Source organism: Pygoscelis adeliae, unplaced genomic scaffold, assembly GCF_000699105.1.
Source record: "Pygoscelis adeliae isolate BGI_AS28 unplaced genomic scaffold, ASM69910v1 Scaffold48, whole genome shotgun sequence".
NCBI lineage: Eukaryota > Metazoa > Chordata > Aves > Sphenisciformes > Spheniscidae > Pygoscelis > Pygoscelis adeliae.
Genome location: NW_008825618.1, coordinates 1,426,189 through 1,453,608, shown reverse-complemented (window position 1 = coordinate 1,453,608; position 27,420 = coordinate 1,426,189). Strand labels below are relative to the sequence as shown.

The 27,420-nt window shown below is 49.2% G+C and overlaps 1 protein-coding gene across 1 annotated transcript in view; it reads right to left on the bottom strand.

The window, feature by feature from the left end:
• The window catches only part of TM9SF2 (transmembrane 9 superfamily member 2), a 50,746-nt gene extending 37,664 nt beyond the window's left edge, over positions 1–13,082 (bottom strand). Inside the window, exon 1 of the mRNA XM_009333367.1 lies at positions 12,936–13,082. Within this exon, the coding sequence (XP_009331642.1) occupies positions 12,936–13,082 (147 nt within the window). The remainder of the gene's footprint in view (positions 1–12,935) is intronic.
• Between the last annotated feature and the right edge of the window lie 14,338 nt (positions 13,083–27,420).

The following is a 27,420-nucleotide window of genomic DNA, read 5'->3' as shown; positions in this document are numbered from 1 at the left end:
TCAAAAAGATGGTGAAAAAGGTGGCTTGCAGGCAGGCAGTAGAAGGAAACCTTCTAATGCTGTCCCATATGACACTCTCATGGACAAACCAGGGACATGTAGTCTTCATTAAACTACTATAAAGTGGGGAAAAGGAGGCAAGGGATCGGGTAAGCGTGTGGAAGACAGAAAAGGAAGAAAGAGGGGTGGAGATGGAAGACAGCACAAAATGGGGTAACTTTTTTTCCTCTGAGAATAACAAAAAAAAGGTCCAAAATAAAAAAACCAACCCACAATATGACACCTCTAGTGTTGTAGTTTCATGCAAATGTCTCTGTCTTCTAGCAACGGTGTGTGACTGTAAATGGAACCCGATTTGCCAGATCAGTAAATACAAACCTGACTTATGCTGACAAAAATATTAAGATCCTTTGCATAAAGCTCTTTGTTTTCTCAAATGAGGGCGAAAAGCAAGCAAACCCACTGCAACTCCTCCCATAATGAAGTTCCTTTTTATATTCTAGAGGGTGGGGTCTCTAAGTATCCAGATTTGAATGATTAACAAAAAACCAAGAGGCACATTTTTCTAATGGGTAGACTATAACAGGAAGTTTTGCCAGCTCCCACCCACAAACTGGTTTAATAATGTTATTTGCCCTCATTTGCAACTAAACTTCTTTCTTAGGTTGCCCTTTGCAAAGTGATTTCTTAGGTGTGCTTAGATAATTCAGGGGAAGGAGTGCAGCAGGAGCAAGGGGTCCTCCTATTGATTTCTGCATGAGATCTCTTTTGAGAACCTGTCCCAGCCATTACTTCACATGCTCTGAAAATTTTTGTCAATATGTCCCAATCAGTAACAGGACGGAGGTTACTCTAAAACTTAATTAAAATAACGATCGATGGGATTAGGATGTCAAAAATTGGTATAAAACATCAGCTAGGAGAATTATCATCTCTGTTATAGAGGAATTCTGGAAATTTCAAATTACATTCTGATTTATGTCTTCCACATCACACCAAAGATAATAAGATCACGCAGATTACAGGTAAACACAAAATTGCCTCTTTGGTTTACGATTGGTGGGAGGAAGGTTGATCAGATACGAAAAAATCCATGCATGTTATTTACATAGACAAGAGACAGAAATGCTTGGGAAGTTCTGGTGAAAAGATGATGGCTCTCTTGGTGACCTTTTCGCTCTGGAAATTACAGTACATTTCCTGGGAGAATCACTTGCCATGCTATACACGATCACTGCACAGACATGCAGGAGCAGAAAATAGAGGCTGTAGTGAAAAGAATCTCACCCAACGTGCTGGTTTGCTAACAAGGTGAATCTCAGGATACTTACCATGAAAATCATCTATAAACACTCCTACATGGTGGGTAGGTCTGCAAAGGTTACTTTGCACTGCTCAGAAAGAGGCGTTTGTTTGACGCTCTCAGATTTTGATGGGCAGGAATATAGCGCAGTGCCACTGAGAAAATGAAAAGGTAACACAGGGCCAAGATTTTTGCAAGTCAGCTTTTTTTTTTCTTCAGATTAGGTGGTCTCCTAAATAGTATGACTATGCAATGTGCAGAACACTTGTTGTCCTAAACTAAAATAATAGAAAATTTAACTGTGGAAAGGGTGATTACTATTCTGACGTTACACGGTGCTGTGGCTCTATTCACAGATACTCAAATTGGGTGCACTGGCCAGTATATGGTATGTGGATGTTTGACAAGGTATGTGGATAAGTTTCTATACTGTTCCCCCTTCATACAGATCAGTGAGTGCAGAATGGTGGTCTGGCCAGCTGGCAACGCATACGACAGTGCTGTCTATGGATTCATATGGCCTATAGTGCCTCTTAGTGCTGTATTTGTGATTGGAGCACGTTGTGTGCTCCAGGACTTTTGCAAGTCCCCCCCCAAAAAAAGAGCGCTCTGTGGTGACTTGGCCTGCCAAGAATGGTGAATCTGGAAGCAATTACAATCAACAGCTGAGTCTGCTAGTGCCTCGGCACCTCTGGTGCAGTGGGAAAGGCTTCATAAAGGACATTGTTATACATTTCTGTGATCTGGCTGAATGGAAAATACATGCAGCTGAATATGCAACCCATGCATTCATTGCTCTGAGTTGGGTGGCGTGTTTGGATTGCAGCAAGTTATGTGTCTGCTCATCTATGTAGTGTTGCATTGATTGTTTGCAACTTCTCTGAAATTTTATCCATGCTAGTGAAGTAGGCTAGTATGTAAATTGATAAGTTTTACATAAAGAAATGAGATCGTAGAGTCACAGAAATGTTGGTTGCATGGGACCCTGGAGATCACCCCACTCGAGACAGGACTACCACCAATGTTATACCATTAGGTCAGCAGTGCCTTTATCTAGCCAAGTTGTGAAAAGCCTCCAAGGAAGGAGCCACCATCACCCCTCTGGAGCACCTGGTGGAGAAAGTTTTCCTAATGGCCAGCCTGAACCTCCCCATCTGCCGTGTGTGGCCATTGCCCCTTGTTACATCCTGTGGCACCACCAAGAAGAGTTTGGCTCTGTCATCTTTGTACTTGCTCTTCAGGCAGCCGCAGGCTGCTGTTCCATCACCCTTTAGGCTCCTCTTCGCTGGGCGAAACAAGCCCAGCTCCCTCCACCTCTCTCACACCACACCTGTGCTCCAGACCCTGAACCATGGTGGCAGCCCTCAGCTGGCTCTCTCCAGTTTTTCCACATCCCCCTTGAAGCACGTGTCCCTGAAGAGGACACTGGACTCCAGGCGCAGACCTAGCAATGCCATGCAGGAGTCCAGTTCAATCTGCTGCCCACCCTCCTCCCAGCACTGCTGAGCGTGCAATTTGCAGTTATTTGCGATGGGATCCTACTGTAGTCTCATATTCCTCTTGTCACCCACCATAACCCCCAGGCCCTTTTCAGTCACAGAACTTTTCACGTCTCCATGTTAAACTTCACGGGATTTCTGTTGGTGCAGTCCTTAGGTTTTTGAGGTCTATTTATTGACGCTCTACCATTTGGCTTGTCAACCACTCCCTTAGTTTAGTGCCATCCGCAGATTTGTTTGAGGATGATACATTTACGGATTTGCATTCTGCCTCCTCATTCAGGTCTTTGATGAGAATAAAGAACGATACTGGCACCAGTATCAACCCCTGGGGCACTCTGCTTGTTAGTAGCTGCCAACTGGGCATCAAGACATTGATCACTGTCCTTCGAGCCCCGTGGTCCAAGCAATTGTCAAATCACCTAACAGGCATCGGACCATCCAACAAACATTCAGCCCAGACTTCCTCAGCTCCCAAGCGTAGGTGTCATGCAACGGTCTGCCACTCACTCAAGGCTCCATCTCATTTCAGCTTGCCTTCTGATACATGGGACAAGATGCAGAAAGAGGCTGATGTTGCTGCTGTGGTAAGGGTACATGGTTCTTGGGCTTGCTCTTCTTGTAATTTTTCATATTTTTCACAGTATACTGGTGACACAGTAACATAGCTCCAGGAACTACAAACTCTTTCAGTTGCTCACAGCCCCCAGTAGTCTCTCAGCCCGTATCTCTATGACACCACGTGCCTTGGTCTTGCAGGGACACTGAAAATCACTCTTCTTGACTTTCTTGATTTCCCACACCCGCCTTTGTTTTTTGTAAGCCTCACATATCCATCTTCATTCATTTCTCTTCTATCCAGATGTTTTTTCCTCAATGGTGCCCACCTCTGCTGGCAAGCCAACCCTGGCCCTCCCTCTGTCACTAACATGGAGCATTAGTGCTGGAGGTCCCAGGCAAGAGCAGCTCCTATGGGTGGCGAAACGCCTGCGGGAGGGCATGGCCATGGCCCACTGCCCTCTCTCCTGCTCTTTGCTCCTTCACCGAGCCAAATAACGAAGCATTTGTTCCTGACAAGCAGATGGGGAGGAATTGGCAAGGAGCCCGGATTCCTTATAACTTAATCTCTGTCTACTCAGCTGTAAGTAAAGAGAGTTTTGTCTCAAAAGAACATGATTCCTTTGGCTTTGCCACCAAATGTTTGCTCACTGACATCTTTTTTTCTCATACTGTTATCCCAGGAGAAGAAATGGAGAGTTGTATTTCCAGTTACTGAGAAAAATTATCCGTGGGCAAGGGAGGATGGATGTGAGGCCATTCACTAAAAGGCAGATTACTTCTGATGAGGATATCGTGCCACTTACAAGCTTTTATCTCTCTATAAAATGCTGTGCTGCCTCAAGTATCATAACACAAAGAATTCAAGGCGTAGGGAAGTGGGATCTTCCATTTACTCCAAGGAAAACACAGTGAGACAGACGAGCTGAGGAATTCCTGGACAGAGATTACAAAGTCTCGTGGGAGGTTGCTCCTCTGAGGAGCTTTGGAGGCTAGAATTTTTACTGCATTGGAAAGCCTACTTTGTTATGAATGGGTGAAATTGAAATCAATAATAAGCTGGCAAGTGACATCATATTTCAACATGCAAGAGGTCACAACCATATTCCTCTACCTAGAATATGGCAACAAACCTTTAAACATCCATAACCTTTTTCTTTCTCAGACAAAGTGCAAATGTGCATTTAATTTTTCTCCCTTGGCCATCTTTTTCAATTCTTACGCAACTGGGAAGAGGGATGGACAGGGGTTAACTCCTGCAGAAGATACAGCTGGGATGTAGCCTAAAATCCACACAGGGACATGAGGTGCTTTCCCTCTTCTCCACTTGCCCGCTATTTTGAATAAATTGCCGAGTGAAGGGAGAAGTGTTGGCTGGCAGCGAGTGGTTGGTAGGTGTGGAGATACTACTGCCTGGCATCAAGCCAAGGCTGAAACATATCAGATATTCCTGATACATCTTGAATGTTTCCCTGCAAAGACAATAGTTTCCATTTTACTTCCCTGGTAAGATTAAATCTTCCCCTGCTGGGACTGGGGAACTCCCGATGGACCCATCCTGGGTAATGAGTGAGAACAACTCCTGCAAAAGGAGCCAGGCTTTGAACTCCTGAGTTTCACCCATGTCGGCTGCACCAAGAACCTGGTTTATCTGAACATCCAGACAGGAGCGATATCATCTGGTCAGGAGCCGGTGCAGGGTTGGAGGGGAGGACTGCACAGGGCATGGCAGGCTGGCAGGAGCATGGGAGGACTGTGCTGGCTCCGTTCCTGGGGCTGCATGCCTTTCCTGCATGTGCGATAGCAACCTGTAATGTAAACTGTCTGTCTGCCCCAGGACTGAGAGCAGAGGGCACCTGGCAAAGTGAAGGATCTGGTGCAGAAAACCAGCACTGCAGGTAGACAAGCAGCGAAGACCCGACCACAGAGGGCACCCACCGTCTTTTGCTAGTGCTAGTCGGGGCTATATTTAGACTATTCGGTTAATGAGTAAAAAATGTATGAGAAAATAGCTGCTACTTTTGTGTGCATAATGATGGCGCTTGGTGGCGCTTCAGAGGCCAAGAAGCCATACCTGGGGCTACCCCAAAAACACTTGGGGAGCGTGGGCACCCCGAGCTGTGCCAGTTTCCTGCTCCAGTGCTGCTCTCCGTGGCCTCGGCAGCCCCAGAAGAAAGAGGAGGCTGCACCGGCCGGCGATCTGGCCCCCCGCTTCAACTGCAGCGGTGCCCACTCAGAGTGGAGCAGCTGCACGTGCCCTCCCCGTGCTGCCGAACAAAAGGCTGCCAACCCGCTCCAGACCTCGGGCCGGGCCCCCGAGGACAGCAGTTGAACTCTCCCCTGCTGCCTGCTGATAAGCTTTGGTGCTTTGCAATTCCCCTTTCCAATTACCGGCCCCGCTCCCCATGCTGGCTGGGCCTGGCGTGTGCCACTGGCTCGGCAGCGATGCGGAGGCTGTGGGGCTCAGGGAGGAAGGAGACGGGAGAAGTGGTGGGGCAGAGCAGGGACGTCCATCAGTCACTAGGAGGGTGTAATCTCTCAGCTGCCTTTTGCAGAAGTCCTTGGAGGTACCTGCACGGCTGAGGATGGAGTCGTCTGGATGAGCCATGCAGAAGTGGCCCTTATGTGAATTACGTGTAGGAAAAACCTTTTTAAGTGTTAGGACAAGGACTCAGCGAGTACCCGGGTGAGGGATGCTGTGGCATGTCCGTCACTGGAGGCCAGGTGAGAGAAATATCTTTCTGAAATGGCTTGGGTATAATTGACCAGTTTGGGGGCATGGAAATGGGGAGGGTGAGCCCTGCTGCCCTTTTTTCTTCGGCTGCATTGCTGTATTGCTAAAAGAAGCTTGGGAGGATTATAAATCTAAAGATACAACAGTTAAATATCAACACCACTATTCTGGGTGTTGTGGGCTTGATGCTTTCCCTTATCATAGGCACATTCCCATTTCTATAACATCCACGTAAAGTTATTTGAAGCTCCAGAACTGACCTCCTGTGACTCTGAGTCAACAAGCAGTGACCCTGCAGTCATCGGCTAGGTGCCGCATTGCTTCGCAGCAGCACTGGTACAAGGCAGGGTGCCCAGTGGGGTGTCTGGTGGAAATCCCAGCTGGCATAAAGCTGGCGCCCTCCTCTCACCGCCTCCTGATGCAGGCAGAGAACTGTGGAGTGCCAGGCATCCCTATGGCATGTTTTGTATCTGAGACTGCTTTGCAAGTAGGACAAATTATGGCAGAGCTTGTGGAGCCAGAGTTGCTCACGAGGGATGGATGAGCAACCTGAGGACTGCAGAGGGAAAAAGTGGCGAGCTGGCATCTTCCTTTCCCCCCTTCCCTAAATTCCCTCTTCCTGGGAGCTGGGCTTCTAACCCAGGCTGGCACTGAGGTTTTATTGGTGTGAGACTGGAATCCAGCTCAGACTGCTACTGCAGGGACTGTGCTCCGCAATTAGCTCAGAAAAGAGGTCTCCAGAGGGACAAAGGTTTCTCACCACAAGAAAGAGCTCTCTATTAAAGCGTCAGCTCGAAAGCAAATCTTGAGTCGAGAACAAAGAGGCTGCTGGCTGGGTTATGTTTTTTAATATTTTAAGGAGCTCCCTCTCTGAAAATACTTTTTTCTTTAATAAAAACATCAAAATGAATTTGAGCAAATTGTGAAGATCCAGTCTTGGCCTTGAAAGGAAGGAGGTAACAAGCATGGCCCGGCAACTATCCTAAAACCCCTGTGGGCAAGCAATAATCTTGAAAAAACCAGTGCAAGCTATGTTTTCAATTTATAAATTAAATGTATTTAAAATTTATGAACTTTGACTGCATGAGTAACTACTTCATTAGACTTTAAGGCTGGCATGTTTCCTTGGCTTTTTTCACAGTAAGGTAAAACACATTTCTAATAAACATGGGAAGAGATTCCAAGCTACAGTCACTACTTTTATGTAAAGGACCCTCCAGACTCATTAAAAAAGTTTACCACCTAAATAAAGCAAGCACATTGTAATTCTTGAACTCATAAAGTTGGTAATATATACAGAATATTAGCCTACTCTTACATGTACCCTGCTTGGTATCGATGAACAACATACAGTAAGGGGTTTACTATAAGGAAATTAGCATATAAAACTATGTTTTGGTAAGTCTTAGACTGAAACTCGAACTCAAGGAACAGGAGGATGTAAGTTGGGCGCTGCTCTGATTTACTGAATAAGCATGGCTAATTATATGCAGATCCTGAGGAGAGGGCGCTCTGGTGCTCTGACACCGAAGCTTTAGCTGTAACTGAAACTGCCCCGTTTCTCCTAGTTTATATCAACAGTTTAGACCCCTTTGACAGCTGGCAGTGGGGACATGGGTGGAGGCATGGTGGTGCCTGCACCATGCATTGGCCCACAAAATAAGGCTGTGGCTGAAAGAGCTGGCATCATGCACTTTCCCTTCCCAGCACTGGTGCGTCCACAGCTGGAGTACAGCATCCTGTTTTGGGACCCCTGCTTCAAGGGGGATGTGGAAAAACTGGAGAGAGCCAGCTGAGGGCTGCCACCATGGTTCAGGGTCTGGAGCACAGGTGTGGTGTGAGAGAGGTGGAGGGAGCTGGGCTTGTTTCGCCCAGCGAAGAGGAGCCTAAAGGGTGATGGAACAGCAGCCTGCGGCTGCCTGAAGAGCAAGTACAAAGATGACAGAGCCAAACTCTTCTTGGTGGTGCCACAGGATGTAACAAGGGGCAATGGCCACACACGGCAGATGGGGAGGTTCAGGCTGGCCATTAGGAAAACTTTCTCCACCAGGTGCTCCAGAGGGGTGATGGTGGCTCCTTCCTTGGAGGCTTTTCACAACTTGGCTAGATAAAGGCTGACTTAATGGTATAATGTTGGTGGTAGTCCTGCTTCGATGGGAGATTGGACTAGGTGACCTCCAGAAGTCCCATGCAACCAACATTTCTGTGATTCTGTGGTCTTTTTCCCCAGAGCGAGGGAGAAGCATGTCCCAAACCATCAGTCAGTTCACCCGGTCAGAGAGAGAGGGCAGCTCTGCCAGATCCTGGCTCCTGAGGGGTGGTCCCAGCCTAGCTCTTACTCGTAAGTGTGCATTAGGCTATGCTGGGGTTCAGAAACCAGTTTGCAACAAAACCTGTCAGCCTTAGCTAGCCAGTGTCTTAAAGCCACCAATGTCTGACTTCCATGTTGTTGTGCCTTGTAATAGTCACAGCTCAATGTACTTGTGCATCTCAAGGTAGCGTACTGGCAGTAACCCCCCCCCATCTCGTTGTGGACTAAGCCATAGGAGACTCCAAATGAGGCTGAAAGCTACACCTTCAATTTCAAACCTTTAACTTTTCCTCACAAATCCTTTGATTTTTCTCTGACTCTGGGAGTAGCCAATACAAGTTGTCTTCTGAAGACAAAACCTTATTTTGCGACAGCCCGAACTAAGTTGGAGCCCAATGATGGAACTCTTTGATACAGTAAATTTTCTGTTTAGTGGGCAGAAGTTATCCATACACTGTACTCAATCACCAAACCCATCTCTGAGAAACAACTTGAAACTTCCTTGAGTTTACCACCTTTGCCTTCCTTTTCCAGCCCTTTCTTCCCTTTTCTGCTCCCTACCTCCCTGCTCCATCTAACACTGCTTCCTCCTGCCACCTGTTGGACTCCCAGACCCTCTCATTGCCCACCTCATGGCTGACAATCCCTAGGGCTAAAAACACTCACGGGCTGACATTTGCACAGCTTACACCACTTGGCCCTCAAGTGAGGCACGCTGGGTTCTTGTCCATTTACCATACACAGAGGTAGGGGAAGACCCAACTCAGCCAGGATGTCTATCAAGCCGCTCCAGTGCAGCGAAATACAACAGTCTCAAAGGACGCTGGCAGAGCCAAATGCCTTGTTGGCTTGACCACAGGGTGTTTTCACTAGGATGAAACAAAAATGGGACTATCACAAGCGTGACCGCTTACATGCTGCTGCATGGCATGGCACAGGCGAGGCTGAGGTCCATCTCCCCAGCCTGGTGCAGCAGAAGGTCCCTTCTGGGCAAGCCTGAGGGAGCTGCAAGAGTCTTTGGTCTTCAAAACTCATCTTCCAGCAAGATGTCACCTTATTTTCAAGTCCAGTGGTGACAAATCCCTCGTCAACTTTTACTCTGCCTTAGCAAAGCTGTCTGTTGGAGAATAATCTCCACTTTGGTCTTTATGTGAAGCCTTGTATGTATAATTTGCATTTGGTTCTTCTCATGAATTTGAATTAGTGACATGAAAATCACAGGATTAGCTTTTTCAAGTGAAAACTCTCCTCTGCAGAAACCCTTTCCCAGCTGTCCTCAGAAAACTGGCCCCAACCTTTCCACAGTCTCAAAGCTGACACAGCCAGTCCTCTCCTTACCTTGCAGCTCCTTTCTTTTTTGGCTACAGGGGTGCTCAAAATAACACCGGAAATCTCACTTCACAGTTTCTTGCATGACAGAAGGCAACAGAAACCACCCAAAAGAGCATTTTTTCCTGAGCCAACTCTTGCATGTTTCCAAAAAGGACGGGGTTGCTGAGCAAACAGACATGCTCCATCTCTGATTTCTTTGATACTAAGACCATATGGGCCACCGAGCTGGTCCCCACTCCCTGGAGCTTTTGTTTGTGTATATTGCACGCTCCTTTAAAACAAAAACAAAAACCAAACCCCCAATGAGTTCACTAAGTGAAACAAGCAGGTAAGGTAGTGCTGCATATGGTGCTAGTAAAATTGTAATAGTGAAAGTTGGCAAGAGCCAAGCAGCCTTTGTATTAACTGTCTGGAGCTTCAGGTAGAGCCTAATGTAATTACTTGCTCTACTTTGTAGCATTTTAAGAGAAAAGTGTGTGTTTTAAAAAAGTTATATTTCCAAATAAAACAGTCCGGTCTGGAGCAGACAAAGTGCCTGATTCTGGTCCCTCTGAAGTCAATAGCAAAACTCCCGTTGACTTAAATCAGAAAAGGATTATGTCCCAAATCTGAGAAATAACAGCAAACGGAGCTGTGCTCTTTTTAAATTCACTGTCCAGGCTACCAGATTGTAACTTTTCCCTACTTTTTTCTCCACCTGAAATTCCAGAGGTTTGTCTTTCCTCAGCTCCACTGGCTGGGTCTTAATATTAGAGCTGAAATTTTTTTCTTGTGTGAAGACACCTGCTTTGCAGACATCTCAGTGTAGGTGGGTGAATCCAGAGATCCTGAATCTCACCCACACAAACGCAGTGATTTCATTCCAGAAACATTCGTGTAGTACTTTTATAATGAAAATATCCACGGTCTGTCAAAATCTCATAAATTTCATTTTCCTGAGTAGATTCAAAAGCCCTAAATGCTGGGGCCGTTTACATCTCTGCAAGTAGAAGAATTTGAAGTGTTTGGGGGATTTCTGGGAGGAGCTTTTGTTTCTTTCTGATGTTTTATTTTTGAGATCGATTAAGGCGTTAACTAAGATTTACTTCCCTGTTAAAGGCAAGTCTGTGATCCTTAAAACCTGCCTCTAATTAATTGAATTCTATCAGTCAATGTTGTTTGCTAACTCTTATCAAAAGTTAGGCAAGGCTGGAACAGATCTTACTAGCAGCCCTTTCCCAACATGCCATTGATAATATTAGTAAAGCCTGGCCATTTGATCACCAAATTAAAAAAGAATATGGATCCATTGCTTTTATTTCTTGGATTTGGTAGGTAATCAATAAAGACAGCACTTGTGGGAGCCATTTTTTAGCTTGGATGTCCAGAATCATCTTACAATACATGTTTTCTCTAACTAACTTGTCATTTCAAAGTTTCTCCAAAGTACCTGCTTCCTGCGTACAAGTAGGTCTTCCAGATTTCCATTTAATGCCTGAATAACAAAAATGAGGATCTGGGCCATCTTCTCGTCTCTGCCTCGCTTTGATCTCGCCACACTGGTTGTCAACAGAGCAGTCAGAAGTGATACAAAGCTGAAATGCATCGAGATCCTTGCTTGTTCCTAAAGAACTCATCCCCAGACCTGCCTCTATACCAAACGGTACGTGAAGGAGCCTGCTATGGCCATCTGGTGCCGGATGGAGCCACGTATCAGTTTGCCGTTCACCTTCTCCTATGGCTCCTACGAGCATAGGAGCCTTTTCCAGCACCTTGGCTCACCCTGTTATTTCTGTTCAAGTGTTTATGGTCTCTAATCAGCACCTAACTTGCCTGTACTGGAGTTTGTCCTACACCTACTGTGGGTTTTTCATTTGGGCTTCTCCTGGCCTGCTTTCAATCACTGGGGTCACGTGCCTTCAGAGGGAGATGAAAAGCAGATTTTATTAAATGGACATAAACCGCAGTAAAGCTGCACTGGCTTTTGATAATTTCAGTCTGATGAACCGCAGTGTTTATTGTCAAGATTTTCTTATTGATTCTCTGCAGCCTCTGTAGGAGATTTCCTTACAAGGGGAGGAAAGCGTGGTCCTGCGCTTGAGGTGGCACCTGCTCCAGCTGAGACTAGTGGGACCTTCACCTCCCTTGGCTTTATGTTCGCCATCTGCCGAGAAGATCTCCTCTGCGCCTTGGGAAAGGCGTCAGTGTTGACTCTGGTTGTGAGGTCTGGGGCTCTCCCACGCCATGCGGGCCCTAATGCCAGATGATACCTTTAAATGCCGTAACACCCACGGGTGTCCTCCAGAAATCAGGGTCCCGCTGCCCTCAGGGTGGTGTGCTTCCTCCTGCTGGCATCTTTCCTCCCTCCTCCTCCCAGCCCTGACACCTGGCCTTGTATAACGAGGACTATCTCTGACAAGAAACTAAACCAGAGCACGTACATCAGCGCCTTTTTGTTTACCAGGAAGCAATATTCACTCCCCCACCTCCCACCACGGCCCAGGATGTGCTGGGCAGCCAGATGGCTGCAGAAGTCCTTGGGACTGCCTGTACAAACACAGGTTGTTACGATGTGCCTGCAAAGCTTGTGATAACACTTTGGGGACACGGAAACGCCTGCTGGCGCCCGGTGTTCAGATTGGAAGAATGGGGGGACGTAAGGGTCCAGAAATACTCTGTACAGCGGCATCCTCCTGGCCGAATCTCCCGTGCTGCAGGGCCCTGGACCTCCTCCTCCATCTCCTCCTGCAAGCCCTGGCAGCTGAGAGAGTGGCTGCAAACCGGGAGCTCGGTGACTACCTGGTCCTGCAGGTGCATTAAACTTTCCCTAGTGAAAGCAAGGCTCATTTGTAAAATAAAACAGTTGGGGCCTTTGAGGTGTGATAAAAGAAGCAATGCTGTTTTACGAGCTGCGAAGGGGAAGGATTTGCCTGTCCCAAACCTGCCCACCAGCATTATGGTATCCACAGGCGGTGACAGCATCGGGGCAAAACAGTGCTGCCAAGCATTTGCAGCATGAGAAAAACACGTTTTGCTATAGGAAATTTCACAGGAAGAGCTCCTGAGGGCGACCGCCTCACAGCCCTGCAACAGCTTGCCTTTCACAGGGAAAGGCGTTTTGGGTGCCAGCCTCAGCCATGCCATGCTGACTGGGTTTTGCTCCCTGGTGCTGCACACCCATCACCTTCCACCGGCCAAAACTCCCCCCATCCTACTCACCGTGTGGCATTTCCCAGTCCCACACAGGGCTTTAGGTCCAGGTCTTCCCCAAAAAGCGGTCTCGCGAAAGCGGCGGCTCGGCAGAGGGTGCCGGCGTGGAAAGCGAGAGTGGGTTTGCTCGATGTCAGAGGTGATTGCTACCAGCATTTCCGCCAGCTAAATAAGGGGGTAGCCACTAAAAACAAATCCTGCTCACAGTTTCACCACTGAAATTGAGGGTGTTTCGTCTGGTTTCTAACGGGAGCGATAGCTGCCGGCATCGGCTCTGAATAATTTCACTCTAACAGTCAGTGAAGGTGTGTGATAGTCCGAGGTTTAAGATCATGAGAGTTAGCCCAAGGCTTTTTCTCAGTTTTGCTTTGAGGTAAGCCAGCGATTCAAAGCAAAACCTGGCTAAAACCATGATGGTTACTTACTTTTAAAGTTTACCCTACCCAAAAACGTTTGAGGCATGTAAATGAGAGCCCTCCCTCCCCAAAGAGGCTGAGGCCTGAACTTCAGGCACGAGTGAGAGCATCCAGCGAAGGAGATGGGGGAAGCTCTGGGAGAAAGACAAACGACCGCCTGATTGTAGGTATTTCCCTCGGGCAAGTTTAACACCTCTCTTACTTAAATGTCTTTAATTCGTAGACGGTAAGGAGCAAAGACTTTAAAGGAAAAGATTTCAGTGCAGCAGCTCCCGTAAAGCCCCACCGAGGCCCAGACCTCGTTTCTGCCCTCCACCTTGCTGTCGGGTGGAGGTAAGGAGATGTGAAGATGCGTTTGATGGCGGTGCCAGTGTGGGAGACGCTTGGCACTGAAGCTTTCTGAAAAAAATCAGCTTCCAAGAGCTGTGGCAGGGAAGGTTTTGCATAGGACACTGTGGAAGGTGTCCTTCAAAAGCCGCCTTGAGTTTCAGAAGCTCCAAAAAAAAAAGCATTTTCCATCTGAATGCTTTTAAATTCTCTAACCGGGTAAGTAGAATTAGATTTTATTAAAGTATTTAAGTATTATACTAATGACTAGTAGTAGCATATCAAGTATAGCGAAGTGACTCAAGAAGTCCTCGCTCTCAAACCACAAACCTTTGATTTTTTTCCCCCTCCCTCCTTTCTATTAATAAGCTATTTTAACTCCGTCTGCTTCAACAAACCTTTCCCGGAGCGTTTGCAAAGGCTGGGCGCAGGCGCTTGCTCGTCAAAATGCCCGCCTTGTCAACGCGAGTGGACAAGCCCGCGTCCAACCCTAACCCTAACCCTAACCCTAACCCTAACCCTCTCCCGTTTCCAGGCGCGAACCCCCCAAAAGCTGCCGAAGGCAGCTGCCGTTCGCCTCTGCGAGTTAAGAAAACGGGTGTTTAAGCAAGATGGGCTCCGGGTCTCGCATCCAGGTGCGCAGACACAAGTTACCTGTAATTTGTAGTAGGCATTTTGTGTATATATTTTTCCCTATCTTTCCTATTAAAAAATCGAATTCTTTTTAGCAAGTGGCAAATAATGCAGCACTTAATCACTGCTAGTGCGTAATCCCAAGCCGACATCTCTCGTGTGTACGGGAAGGTAAGCCTGCTTCCAAGGGATGGTGGGGAGCGGCAGATTCCACCTCTAGGTATCCTAAAAATAGCATCTGAGGATTAAAATCTATTTTTGCTGTCTCTCCCTTTTCCTAATTTCTTGCTGTAAATCAGCATTTCTTTGGCATCCCTGACTACGGAGAGGATGTGGGTCAGGGCCCAGCACCCCTGTGCCGCTCCGTGCCCCCTCCCTGCTCCGGATGGGCCCAGAAAGAGAAGGAAAACATCTCCTTCTCCTGCACTTCTACCCGCTTCCTTCCAGCACCCCGCTGGCCCTCTCACACAAGACCAGACCCCCAGGCAAAACCAAGTCCCTTGGCCAACGTGGGCTGATGTACTTGGCCTCATCAGCCCATCTCCTATCTGGGCACCCTAGGGTGTGGAGCCAGCCCCGGTGCGCACCAGCCCCATGTGCCCCTGTCCCATCAACATCTTCCCCATAGGGCAAGGAGGCCTCCCGCCGCCCAGGCCAGCTCCCCGTCACCTCGGCAGTCCCTTTGGTCCCAGCGCCAATGGCTGCTGCGGGGAGAAGTACCTGAGCTGGCCTTCACCATGCTTGATCTGCACTGAGCAGGGCTGTGGCAACTTGTCTCAAACCCACAGGTGATGTGGGATGGCTTTTTTTCCCCCCCTTACAAAAATTGCTTTTCTTCCCTTAAATGTTTTTTTCCACTAACTCCCCATCCCTCCTTGCCTACGCAGGGCAAGCTCTGTCGTGGGCCTCGTACAAGGCTTTGCAATTGGTGTGCAGCAGCAGATCATCCGGAGATGAGAACAACCACTTCCTCCCTCCGCTACCTCTGTGAGTCTGCAACAGGACCTGTTGACAGCTCTGCGCCACCCTCCTCAGCTCAAGCCTAGAGAAATGCCCGCCATCAGAAAGTCAAAAGTCGCTCGACACTTCTTCCCTGCTGCACGATGTACACACAGGAGTGACAGCAAGGTGACTTTCCCCGCATAGACACTGGAGCATCTTATAATGGAACCAGCATCACTGTGGCTTTGGTGGATCCATGGTCCCTTCCCACTTCTTCTGAAAGCCCCCGAGGTGTTAACATGCGACCCCCGCTGTGCCAGGGCCTGTCCCCGGCATCGCCCTGCACAGGGCTGAGCGCTGAGGCCCCGCAGACACCCTGCATACTCAGGAGGGCAGAGAAAGTTCAACACCGCCGGTGAGCGGTGGGTTTGCACCTTGGCACGCTCCCTTCCTCTGGTGGGGCATGTCCCACCCCGCTGTGGCATTGCCCTGTGCTGCCCTGCTCCTCGCCGGCGGGCAGCACATCACACCTGGCAGCACAGAGGCACGTTAACGAATGGTTCCTTGGAGGAAACGATCTTTAAGCAAACTTTTAGATTGGTCTAAGGACGTGCTTCGCTGCCTCTTGAGCTGGGTGGCTTGGGGGAAGTCCATTTAACCTCCCCCCTGTGGACCCAGTCACTGCTTGCCCTGCAGAGAGCATGGTCTCTCTGCTCAGGGACATTTCTTCCCACAAAAGCCCACACCCCATGCATGAATTTGAATCTAATTAGCATTTGCTCAGTGGACCTTACGAAAGAGCCCCAATACTGTACCTTTCTTTTACCTCAGACTGGTTTCTGATGAAAAACTGGGTCATCCAAGTGGTAAGTGCCTTTTCCCTGTCGAGCTGGGTACATTTTACAAGACCTTCTCCTTTCACAAGAGCCCCGTGTGACAGTGCACAAGCCCTTGGAGCCAGGCAGCCATGGGGAGACCATCCACAGATATGCTTTACCTCAGAGGGTAGGATGAAGACGTTCACATCTCAAGAAGAAAATGTGCTTCTGAGCATGAAACCACCTTCACCCCCGTCCTCACCCCAGTCTGCACCCAATTACAAACATTAATCCCATCGTCAACATGCATCGCACCAGAAAGTGTTTATATTTTTTAACTGACAGATCAGCTGTGCAAAACAAATATTGGGAACAACTGCCTGCAAAATAAGAACCATGCAAGCACTGAAATTAAGAATGATTTTGGTGCAGGAGCCTGAGCCAGCAGCATGAAGCCAGCAGGCGAATGCCCACCCCTGTCAGCGGGTCTGGCTTTGGGTCCGGCCACAGAGGTTTTGCTGGGTTGCCGGTGTGTATGGAGCCTGGAAGTGAACCATGGCTCCGGACCGGTGACACGTGGTGAGGCGGCAGGAGGTGGATGGCAGGAAGCAGCGGGATGCTCCTGCTGCGAGCCCCGGGCACCTTTGGGAGGGTGGTGGGACCGGCCGCCCACTGGCATCCCGCTGGCGACAGTGGCCGGGATGGCGTGGCAGTGGCCGGACCTTTTGTTCCCTGTTACCAGAAAGAGCTGAAGGCAGAAACTGCTTTTTCACAGCGAGAGGCATTTGGTCTGCCAGCCATAGCCAGGCTATTAATTTGTGAACCAAGTGTGGGTGGGGAGACAGTGTGTATCCTTATCTATACCTTCTGAGGAGTATCAAAGCCTAGATATTGAAACAACCCTGTTTTCATTTCTAGTAAATACTATTTTTACCCTTCTTAGGAGCTGGCATTTAAATCAGATTAGGACGATGACTCTATTGTCCCAGACTACTTGAATGCATTAAAAAAAAAAACAACAAACAACTAGTAAGGCCATGGCAAACAGGTCCTCTCATGTGAAATTGTGTGTTTAGTAATCAATGGTCAAGGCTAACAGAAGTCATCAGATGACTGCAATGCTGGAGAGATGGGAAATTACTGACCTCCCTCAAATTTCCCTCAGCTCTTGAAAAAAAATACCCTTTGTTTCTTGTCCTTTTAGAAATATTCTTCGTTATTCCCATTTTCTATCAGCCAAGCTTTGACTCATTCTGACACCGACCATTTGCAACCAGAGCGGTCTCATCCCCTCCTAAGCAGGGACATTCACACAGTTATAGGAAGCCGGTGATTAAAGACACGTTTAGCAACAGAGCTAAAACACATGTAGCAACAGAGCTAGATTCCCGCTCGCTTGAGGGTCGTCAGTGGTAGGTGATGAGATACCCACGTGCGCTATATGTGATGGTACGAAAGAACCAGCAGCATGCTGTAATAGCTGTGTAAAGATGGAGACCTGTTCCTGCATTTGAAAATGATTTCAGAGTAATCGGGATTTTAGACAACTTTGAGGTCAGACTTTGATCAGGGGGTGTGAAGAACAAAACGCTTCTCTCTGACTGCACGTTTCGAGATTACACATTTTAACAGCTCCGAACTGCATGGGTTGCTGCAGACAATTAACACTGGCGGCCAGCCAAACCAAAAAAAAAAAAAAAAAAAAATCAGAAACTCGTTTCCACAACACGCTAAGCCGCATGGTATTTTGTCACAAGCAAAATACTCGCTGAATAACAAATTCATGACTTTAACAGTCTCTAAAAGTTTCCTGCATAGCTCACAGGCAACGTCCCGCTTTAGGATTTCTAACTCCGTGATGCTAAACCATACAACTGCAGTTTGTAACGACAGTGGACCAGACCACCTCACTCCCTGCCTCTGATCCCTGTCTGTGAGATGCAAATCATTCCTCCGTGTCTCATGGCAGATGTAAAATCTGTGCAGATGCTGGGGTGGCGAGCAGTGGGTAGCTATGGCGGCAGACGGAAGGGAATTATCCCTGCTTCCGCGAGTCACCGCGTTGGAAGTGTTGGCGCTTCCCACTTGTGCAAAGCCTTCCCAGTAAGAAGGGGCTTGGAGCAAGCCATGGCCAGCCCTCTCACTTGGGGTGTTAAAAGCTGATTTTCTTCCCCCCTTGCTGAAGTCGGGCAGGGGCGTCTGTCGGCCTGGTTAAGACGTGGCTCGTGGCTTTTTGGGGTGGCTCAGTGTGATGCTGAGCAGGGTCTATTTTTATGTGTATGGAGGGGTTTTGTTGTTTCTTGGAAGGGTCTTCCCTTATGCTAACATCCAGTTCTGCTTTTTCCAAAAAAAGCTTCATTTTGAGGTCCATTTTCTGTATCTACCATGTACATAGAAAACTTCCCTGAAGATGCAAAAGCTTGTACCATTTTTTTTCTAGTTTTTATGGAGTGCTCAGAAGTCTCTCCACTCGCAATTACGCTGTCAGACCAAACTGTTCATCATCACAAATCATTTAAAGCCTTAAGCATCAAAGGTAGCTACGCTAAAGCCCTGAGACTCAAGTGTTTTCAATAAGCATTAGCAGCTAAAATGTTGCAGTCTCCGTGAATACGTTAAAAGTGAGCGAAACCCCAGGAAGCAAAATTTCCACTGTGAAGAAATAATTTGGTAACTGTATTCCCAGGCGTGTAAGGGAGGAGACCAACCGCAACTTGGAATCAGGAGGCAAGAGTGGAGAAGCAAAGGCATGTAATGAACACATTAGAACAATATTTAGCCAACAAACCCTGAAAGCTATGTACATTTAAGGTGGTAAATTTTGAGATGCATCTGTCTGCTCTTACAAGTAAGCCCTGAAAGGTAAAATGTGCTGACTGCAAAATAAATCCTTCAATATAATCCAGACTTTTAAAGCATCGCCAAAATTCAGTCTGATGAAGTGTTTGGGGTTTAAGTCAATCTGGTTCAAGCAGCACATTTTCTTATGCGGACACCCAGAGCCGCAACACAGCCCTTACTGAGGGAAGGGGCAGAAGTCGTGGAGGGGGTTTGGTGAAGCAACCATCGCCTGCCGCAAGTGGACTTCAGGGGGAAAACTCCACCAGGGAAGGGAGCTGCAGAGACATGCAGGGCCGGGCCCTACGCAGGACCTGCATGGGGGTTCGGTACCATTTTGCCAGGGGAGGATGCTGAGACCCTCACCAGAATTGCACCATGTGACTGAATGATGCAAGATGGTGGGCTTGGCAGTGTTAGGTTTACGGTTGGACTCGATGATCTGAAAGGTCTTTTCCAACCTTAATGATTCTATGATTCTAAGAATGTCTCCCTTCCCTGTCCCCACCGACTTCCAACCTTTTTGAGGGCATTATTATCTAACAGCCAATTTTTCTTGCAGCCTTGAACAAAATCTTACTCGCATAAACATGGTCCTTCATGAGGAAACCGCAAAGCAAAATGGAGGATTCTCCCCGAGATGTTGCTCTCTACTTATCATTCAGCCCCAGAAGTGCCTGGTCTCTCTTCCCGGTTTCTCAGTTCCTCGTGAAATCCTCTGGAGATTTCGTGGAGATATGTGTAGATGCACGTACACGTACACATGCATTTGTGTCCTGGGCTCTCAATTCTGTTTTTAAACAGCAAAGTCCCTTTCATTTGCAACACGCATGGATGTCCTATGTCCATCCCGTGGGATGCCCCGCCGCATTGCCGGCAGAGCCCCCCAGGTGCCACGAGCAGGGGCTGAGCCTGGGCTGGCTGCAGGGTGGGAGCAGGCGCTGCTTGGGAGCAGTGCGGGAGGCTGGGCTGGCAGCACTCGCTGTGGTTACATGTCCCCAACACTTTCTATTGTGTGATGTCTTTCGGGTCCGTACGGCTTTGGCCAGGCAGGTATGGTCTCGGTTTGGGGCCGTTTTTGCGGAAAGACTGCCTCGGGGCGAGCTACTGGAAAATTCCGCCTAAAAATGGTTTAATGATTTCTGAAAGTGAAATTAAAGAGAAACATTCCCTTTCATACATGAAAAAATAATGCTGTGGTTTTGCAGGGATGTGCTAGTCTCCCAAGGGAGCCAACCGTTACAGAAGGATGTGCTTACAAGGATGTGGCCATCGGCTTTTTGCTCGCTGCATGAAATTCCCACATCCTCTGGCCAAGCTGCAGGTACCCCCAAAATATCAGCTCAGTTGAAATGTTTGTGTTTACCCCCGACACCCCAAGGGTCTTATCCATATGCTGCTGCACAACAACACTTGCAAGCGGGACCGGTGGGGTCCCTGGGCGGACCTGGCACTGGCAGGACCCAAGGAGGGAGGAAGATCCTGGCAGCTCCAGGAGGGCAGCCTGCAATCAGTCAACCACGTATCCCAGCAGGACCTGATGTGCACCCACACCTCTGCTTTCCCTTGCTGTCTAGGGAGCAGCTGTGAAACAACCAGCCCGTGGTGCTCCTTGTCTCCCCAGACACATGGCCAGTGCCATGGCAGGGCACAGAGGTCTGCGCCGTGGCCGTGCCAGTGGCTGGCACCGGCGAGCATCACGGCTCTCTGAGGCGCCACGTCTTCCTTCTCCTGCCTGCTCTCCTAAGCAGCATAAAAAGAGGAGGGGAGTAACAAAAGCAACACCAAAAAGCCACGTTAAAGTTGCATTCCTAGTCTTATAAATTAGGAGATGCCAACATTAAGACTGTACGAAGTCAGCCCAGGTCCCGTGCACACACGTACCACATGCAGGGGTGTGCGACAGCCTTTCGCTGGGTGATCGCCGACTGCTTTCTCCCCGAGACCGTGCCGTGCTCAGCACCGTGTGGGCAACGCTCTGCGGGTGAATCAATGTTATGGTGCGAACGAATTGCTTCTCTTTGCTCTGCCCACACCAAGTCTAGGCGGTGATAGCCACAAAAGCTAGAGCTTGCTCTGACCACCGCTAGTAAGGGAGGCTTTTATTAAGGAAGGTTTTCATTAAGGAAGGCTTTTATTCCACAATGAGCTGGACTCACCTTCTCCTAAAAGCCACGGGACTCTGCAGGATCTGGGGCCGAGGAGGTGGAAATGCGAAGTGCAGAGCGCTTGGGGCTGGCGTTACAGCCGGTTACAGCCACGCTTTGAGCAAGCAGCAATGAAATGCTCTGAAAAAAATCAGGTGCCCAGGTCTCCAGCTATTCACTGTTCGCCGTGACTTCTCTGAGGTTTCCTTTCCCACAATAAAGCAGAGAGCACCCCACTTACTTGCACGCGAGTAGACAAATCAGCAGAGGATGCTGAGACGTTGAGGTGGGTTGAAAACTGGATGAATGGCCGGGCCCAGAGGGTGGTGATCAGCAGCTCAAAGCCTAGCTGGAGACCAGTAGCAGTGTACTCCAGGGGTCAATACTGGGTCCAATCCTGTTAAACATCTTCATTAATGGCCTGGATGATGGGGCAGAGTGCACCCTCAGCAAGATTGCTGATGACACCAAACTGGGAGGAGTGGCTGATACGCCAAAGGGTCATGCTGCCATCCAGAGGGACCTAAACAGGCTGGAGAAATGGGATGACAGGAACCTCATGTGGTTCAAGGAGGGGAAGTGCAAAATCCTGCACCTGGGGAGGAATAGCTCCAGGCACCAGTACATGCTGGACAGGTCACCCGGCTGGAAAGCAGTTTGGCAGGAAAGGACTTGGGGGTCCTGGTGGACACCAAGTTGAGCATGAGCCAGCAATGTGCCCTTGCAGGAAAGAGAGCTAATGGTGTCCTGGGCTACATTAGGGAGAGTGTTGCCAGCAGGTTGAGGGAGGTGATCCTTCTCCTCTGCTCAGTGCTGGTGAGGCCACACCTGGAGTACTGTGTCCAGTTTGTCCAGTTCTGGGCTCCCCAAGTACGAGAGATATCGACATACTGGAGAAAGTCCAGTAAAAGGCCGCAAAGATGATGAAGGGTCTGGAGTATCTCTGCTATGAGGAGAGGCTGAGAGAGCTGGGACTGTTCAGCCTGGAGCAGAGAAGGCTCAGGGGGATCTCATCAATGTTTGTAAATACCCGAAGGAGCCAGGCCTTGCACAGTGGTGCCCAGTGACAGGACCAGAGGCAATGGGCACAAACTGAAACACAGGAGGTTCCCTCTGAACATCAGGAAACACTTTTTCACTGTGAGGGTGACCGAGCACCAGCACAGGTTGCCCAGGGAGGTTGTGGAGTCTCCATCCTTGGAGATATCCAAAAGTCACCTGGTCATGGTCCTGAGCAACCAGCTCTGGGTGCCCCTGCTTGAGCAGGGGGTTGGACCAGATGACCTCCAGAGCACCCTTCCAACCTCAACCATTCTGTGTATCTGTGAGGCATTGGTGCACTGTGCTGAGCGCCCCACGGAAATGCTCGCGAGGATGCTAATTTTTCCACTTGTCATAGGATTTACCTGGAATGTGTTAAACATGGCCCAAACCTGGTCATAACATGGCCTAAACACTGAATGCAAAGAATAAATGGCAATTTAAAAAAACCCCAAAGACTAACGAGTCACAAGATAAGAAGGTGACCTGTCAAAAGAAGTTGTTTTATAGGTTCATGGAGATCCAGACTGAATTAAGATACATTTTTGGCGCTTTCTCTATCATGAACAATCATTTCTGCACCCCGAGCACACTCTTCTACACCGGTTGCTTTTGTTCATGTCGTAGCTGCACGTTATAAATGTGTGTGTGCATATAGTCTATGTGGCCCTGGCGTAAGAAAAAACAGATAAAAATAGGACCTAAGTTCTCCAAACTTGCCTTATGATTGTTTTTTTTTTTAACAAGCATTTAAACATTGTTTTTAACCACAGAAATCAGATACCAAGAAAACTTTCATCTTATTCCTGCAAAATCAAAATGGAGCTTCTAAGTCACAGCACAGCGTGGGAACAAGTGCCTTTCATGCTTGCTGGAGGAAGTTATTTCATAATGTGAATTTCATTGGTATTTCTCCTGCCAAGATGCCCAGACCTACATGACTAAGAGTTGCCCCTGTTTGTGTAGCTACCCCCTCCCTGCAGCCAGGCTCAGTGAAACCATAGGCACATGGAAACTGTGGCGGTTACGTGGCCCACACGCGAGGCTTTGTGCCCACATTTTGGGACTGAAGGCGAGGGGACGTGGAAGGAAGCAGCTCCTGGAGCGGCCGCCTTGTGTCCCACCGCTTGGGATGTTGGAGTGGGCTGTGCCACGCCTCTCACGCTGTCGTGACTCGGTGCTGTGACAACATTTCCAGAGCTGATGCTGCACACCCAGAATAAATCAGGTCACGTCACGCAGAAGCAGATTTCAACTGCTTCGTTATCCAGTGCTTCCCACTTAGATTTAGGGCCAGATTAGGTTTCAAGCGGAGCAAACCCCCAGTAATTATTTTTTTGAGATTTTTGTCACAAATTGGTAGAATCTCAGTACAGATTTTGCTTTCTCTACAATTCCCATCGTCTTGAGTTAAAGCCTCTCAAACGTTGTCCTCCCCACACAGCTGTTGTTATTGAATGGACAGGTGGATGTTAAAATTAGATGTTCTCCTAATTTCTGCTCTACCACCAGAGGACTAGTGATTCAGGGGCAGGGCTGTGGAAAATCCCTGCCTCTTGCATCGAAACCGAAAGCATCTGGATTTGAGATTTTTGTGTCTAAACCCAAAGCTTCCTGAAAATGTTTTGCACGAGAAGAGAGAAAAGGTAACCGAAGTCGACGGGGAAAGGAAAGAGGGAGAGGTGATGATACAATGGAAAGAGGAGGCGCAAACTTCCTGCCGTCTCTCTGTGAAGGGGCTGTTACCTCATTTGTTATGCTGCTCTGCCTTCAGAAAGTCCAGCTCCAAATCATCTCTCAACTCTGGGAAACCCCACCAGGTGTAAACAACAGCCTCAGCACCCCCGAGTGTGGCTTTGCACCTGAAGACGAAGCTCTGGAGCAAGCCCGGTGCCAGCTCCCCCAGCACGTGCGAGGGCAAACGCCTGCCTAGCGTGGCTCTGAGAGCCCTTTGCAAGCTTTCCTCGCTGGTCACACCCGTCGCCAGGGCCGGGCTCACGGTTGATGGCCTGAAGGACCTGACCCCGGAGGAACTGCGGGCTGGCTCTTCTGCCGGGCCGGGATGAAACACCCGTGCAAAGGCCTCCAGGAGGGAAGAAGGGGCTGCAGGGAGCCTTCACGGGATGGCAGAGAGCAATGTCCTCTGTGAGGATGATGCGAGAGCGAGCCGCGGTGACTCAGAGGCGCACTTCTACCCCGAAATACCCAACAGCTGGCTCTGGGAAGGGCAGCACGGACCCCCAGGCAAGCAGCCTGAGGCAGCTGCCTGGCGGGGACCTGGCTGGGGCTGCAATGTGGTTGACGGCCATGATGCACGTGTCAGGAAAGAGACACTCCACGCTGAGTGTTTGCACAGGACCCCCCCCAGGAGGTGTCCCCCGCACCCTGGCCGGGTCCCTGGGTTGCGGGACCCTTTGCTTGCTCCCTGCTGGGCCCAAGGAAAAGTGGCTTTGTGCAAACACGGACACAGCAGAAGAAAACCTGGACCCAGCTTTGAAGTTGAACCTCACCCGTCAAATCCCACACCATGTTTCATCCAACCGCTGGGTTCAGTAAAGGGCAATATCTCTTAAATGAGATGGCTGCAAACTGGGGTGGACGGGGCTTCTCTACGCTGCCTGGGGGGGTCCCTTTTCAGCTTACCCAGCATTGCAGAGGCAGTGAGCGGGGTCCCACCAGCTGGGAAGGGGGTCCCACCAGCCCTGCACCCCCAAGCAAAAGGGGCCGTTGCCTGCGGTGTGGTGTGGTGCAGCACTGCTGGGCTTGGTGGGGCCGCTGGGGCCATGCAAACGGGTGGAGCTGGGTTGCACTCCTGTAGCACAGCACCTGCTTGCTGCATGCAGGGCAGGAGCATGTTTTGTGCAAAAGAAGAACCCACTTCCTTTCTTCTGCATTGTAAAAAGAAAAATAAAATCAGGCAGAGCGCATTGTTTTCCCTCCTCCTTATTCCCAAGTCCCTGGACACGGTTGTCACCTGGACCTTTGGGCTCCTCCGCCTGTTTTTGAGGCTGGTGATGCCACTTGGGGCATCTCCCTCCTCCGGCTCCCCAGGACCCGCTCTGCGCCTGCCCCCCGGGAAGGACCTCACCCTCCGCTCAGGGGCTGAGCCCTCCCAGACCCCCCTTTATCCAGGCCCCCCCTTTGGCACAGCGATGCCTTCGCGCTCCCATGGGGTCCCACGAGAAGCCCCCTGTCCCCAGGGTTCGTGTTAGCGGCGGGGCTGGAGCTGCTGGGTTATCTTCACGTAATTCCCCTTCTGGGATCTGCAGCTCCGTTTTTAGCGCCTGCGTGAGCGCAGAGCCCAAGGGAGGGGAGGGATTGCACGGGGGGGCATTTGACTGCACGGAGAAAGTCCTGGGCATGAATTTGCATCGCAAAATGTCCCATCCGTCATCGGCGAGTGCTGGTGATGGCGACCGGCCCGAGGCATTGCGGGCACCTGGCTGGAAGGCGATGGCATTTTGCCCGGCTTCGTCCCAGATTTATTTCCTTGACGGTGTTAATCTGTGGAAATAAAACTCTCGTGAGAGAGCGTAATGAGGGCGGACGGGAGCCTTTTGTGGGCAAAGCGTCAGTTCTTCTACCGTCAGTGCCTCAGTGACCCCTGACTTCAGGGTGACCAGTATTTATTTCAGCTGCTGATGTATTTCATGCGGTGCATTAGGTAGACGAAAGGATGGTCCTGGACCCGCTCACTGGTGTGGGCTCAGGATTTCTGTAGGGATAACACTTCTCTAATGTCATACCCATCGGGTATTTTCATCATCGTGATGAAACAGCTCAAGAACATCTGAGCCCCACGCAAGTTTGATTAGCTTAACTCTTGACAGATGTGCACACAGAAAATCCCCATCTTACTAAGGAATATTTTTTATAATTTACTCAGCAGTTATTCTCTCGTTAGCAGACCTTTCTCTCCGTGTGATATAAACCCCCGAGTGACAAAAGTATCAACATTAATAGATGGTTGTTAGCAAATTTTCACTATTAGTCTTGCTAGGTGCCTTCAACTTATACTAATTCATGGCAATATCATTCACTGTGAAATTTCTATACAAATGACTCACCGTACATGAGTACACAGATTAGTACTGAGTTTAATGCCACTATGTTATAAAACATTATAAATATTATGCAATTAAAGAATTGCTTGAGCTTTACTAGCTTGGAGAGGAACGTACGTTTAGCTTAACTGTAATCTTCACCTTGACATTTCTTGGCCTCAGTACATTTCAGTAGCTGCCTGAATGTCCCGTGATGGGAATTTCCTAGTTTAGCAGGAGTTTTTGGGAGGGGAAAAAAAAGAAAACAAGCAAGATCATCACCACCACCACCAAAAAAAACCCCAAAACCGCTAAAAAGAACATAAAATCCTCTTGGGATTTGAAAGCCCCAGTGGTCTCCAGTAAATAGCTGCCGTGGGGAAGGCCATCCCGCCGGCCACAGGGCAGGCTGCGCTTCTGCAAACATTTTAGGAAGTGCTGGGGAGGAAAGTACTCTCTCTCCGCTGCAAGACGTGCTGGTTGCCCACACCCCCTCGCCCCGTCTCCGGCAGCACCGTGCCGTGGTCAGGGCTGCTGCGCTGATGGTGGCTCCCCATCCAGCCAACCGCGCACGGGGCCGTGGGGTAAATCAGAGCCCTCCACTGCCCGGCACCCTGCGGGGACGGAGCCTGCCCCCAGAGGGCCAGCTGAGACGAGGGCCTTTGCCGTACATTCACCGCACAATATATCATCCTAATAATGAAACTGTTTTGCCACTAAGGGCAAATCGTCTCGTTCCAATCAAATTAGCCTCAAGGAGCCGTGCCCGACGGTTTCTCCGCGTGTGTATGGAAGGCAAATCTGGGCTTCACGGCAGCCCGGGAGGCCGTGCACAGCGTGGCTTGTGCTGGCCGCAGGCACAATAAGCTCCCCGGGACATTCATCCCGACTTTCTCGGGAAAGGTGCCGCGGAACAATCGCGCTGCTGCGGCCCTACATATGTGCCCAGGGGTGAACCCTCTGGGGCGCACGTGAACCAGAGCTGAAGCCGTTTTCGCTGTTCAGTTGCATCGTGCATCCTTGTAGAAATTTTCAGAGTAAAACCCAAAGTCGGTTCAGATGTCAGGAGCGATTGCTGCGCAGGTACAGTCATTTATCTTCTCCAGCACAGACACTACCGAGAATAACCCCCGCTGCAGCAAAATGCCTCTCACACACCGAAAAAAAAAACACACCCAGAAAGAACACACATTTTTAGTAACCCTAAGAGAAAAGAAAGAAAGAAAAAAAAAAAAAAAAACCCCAGACCCCACGGGGTTTTTAAAATGTGAGCGAATCCCGAGGGGCGC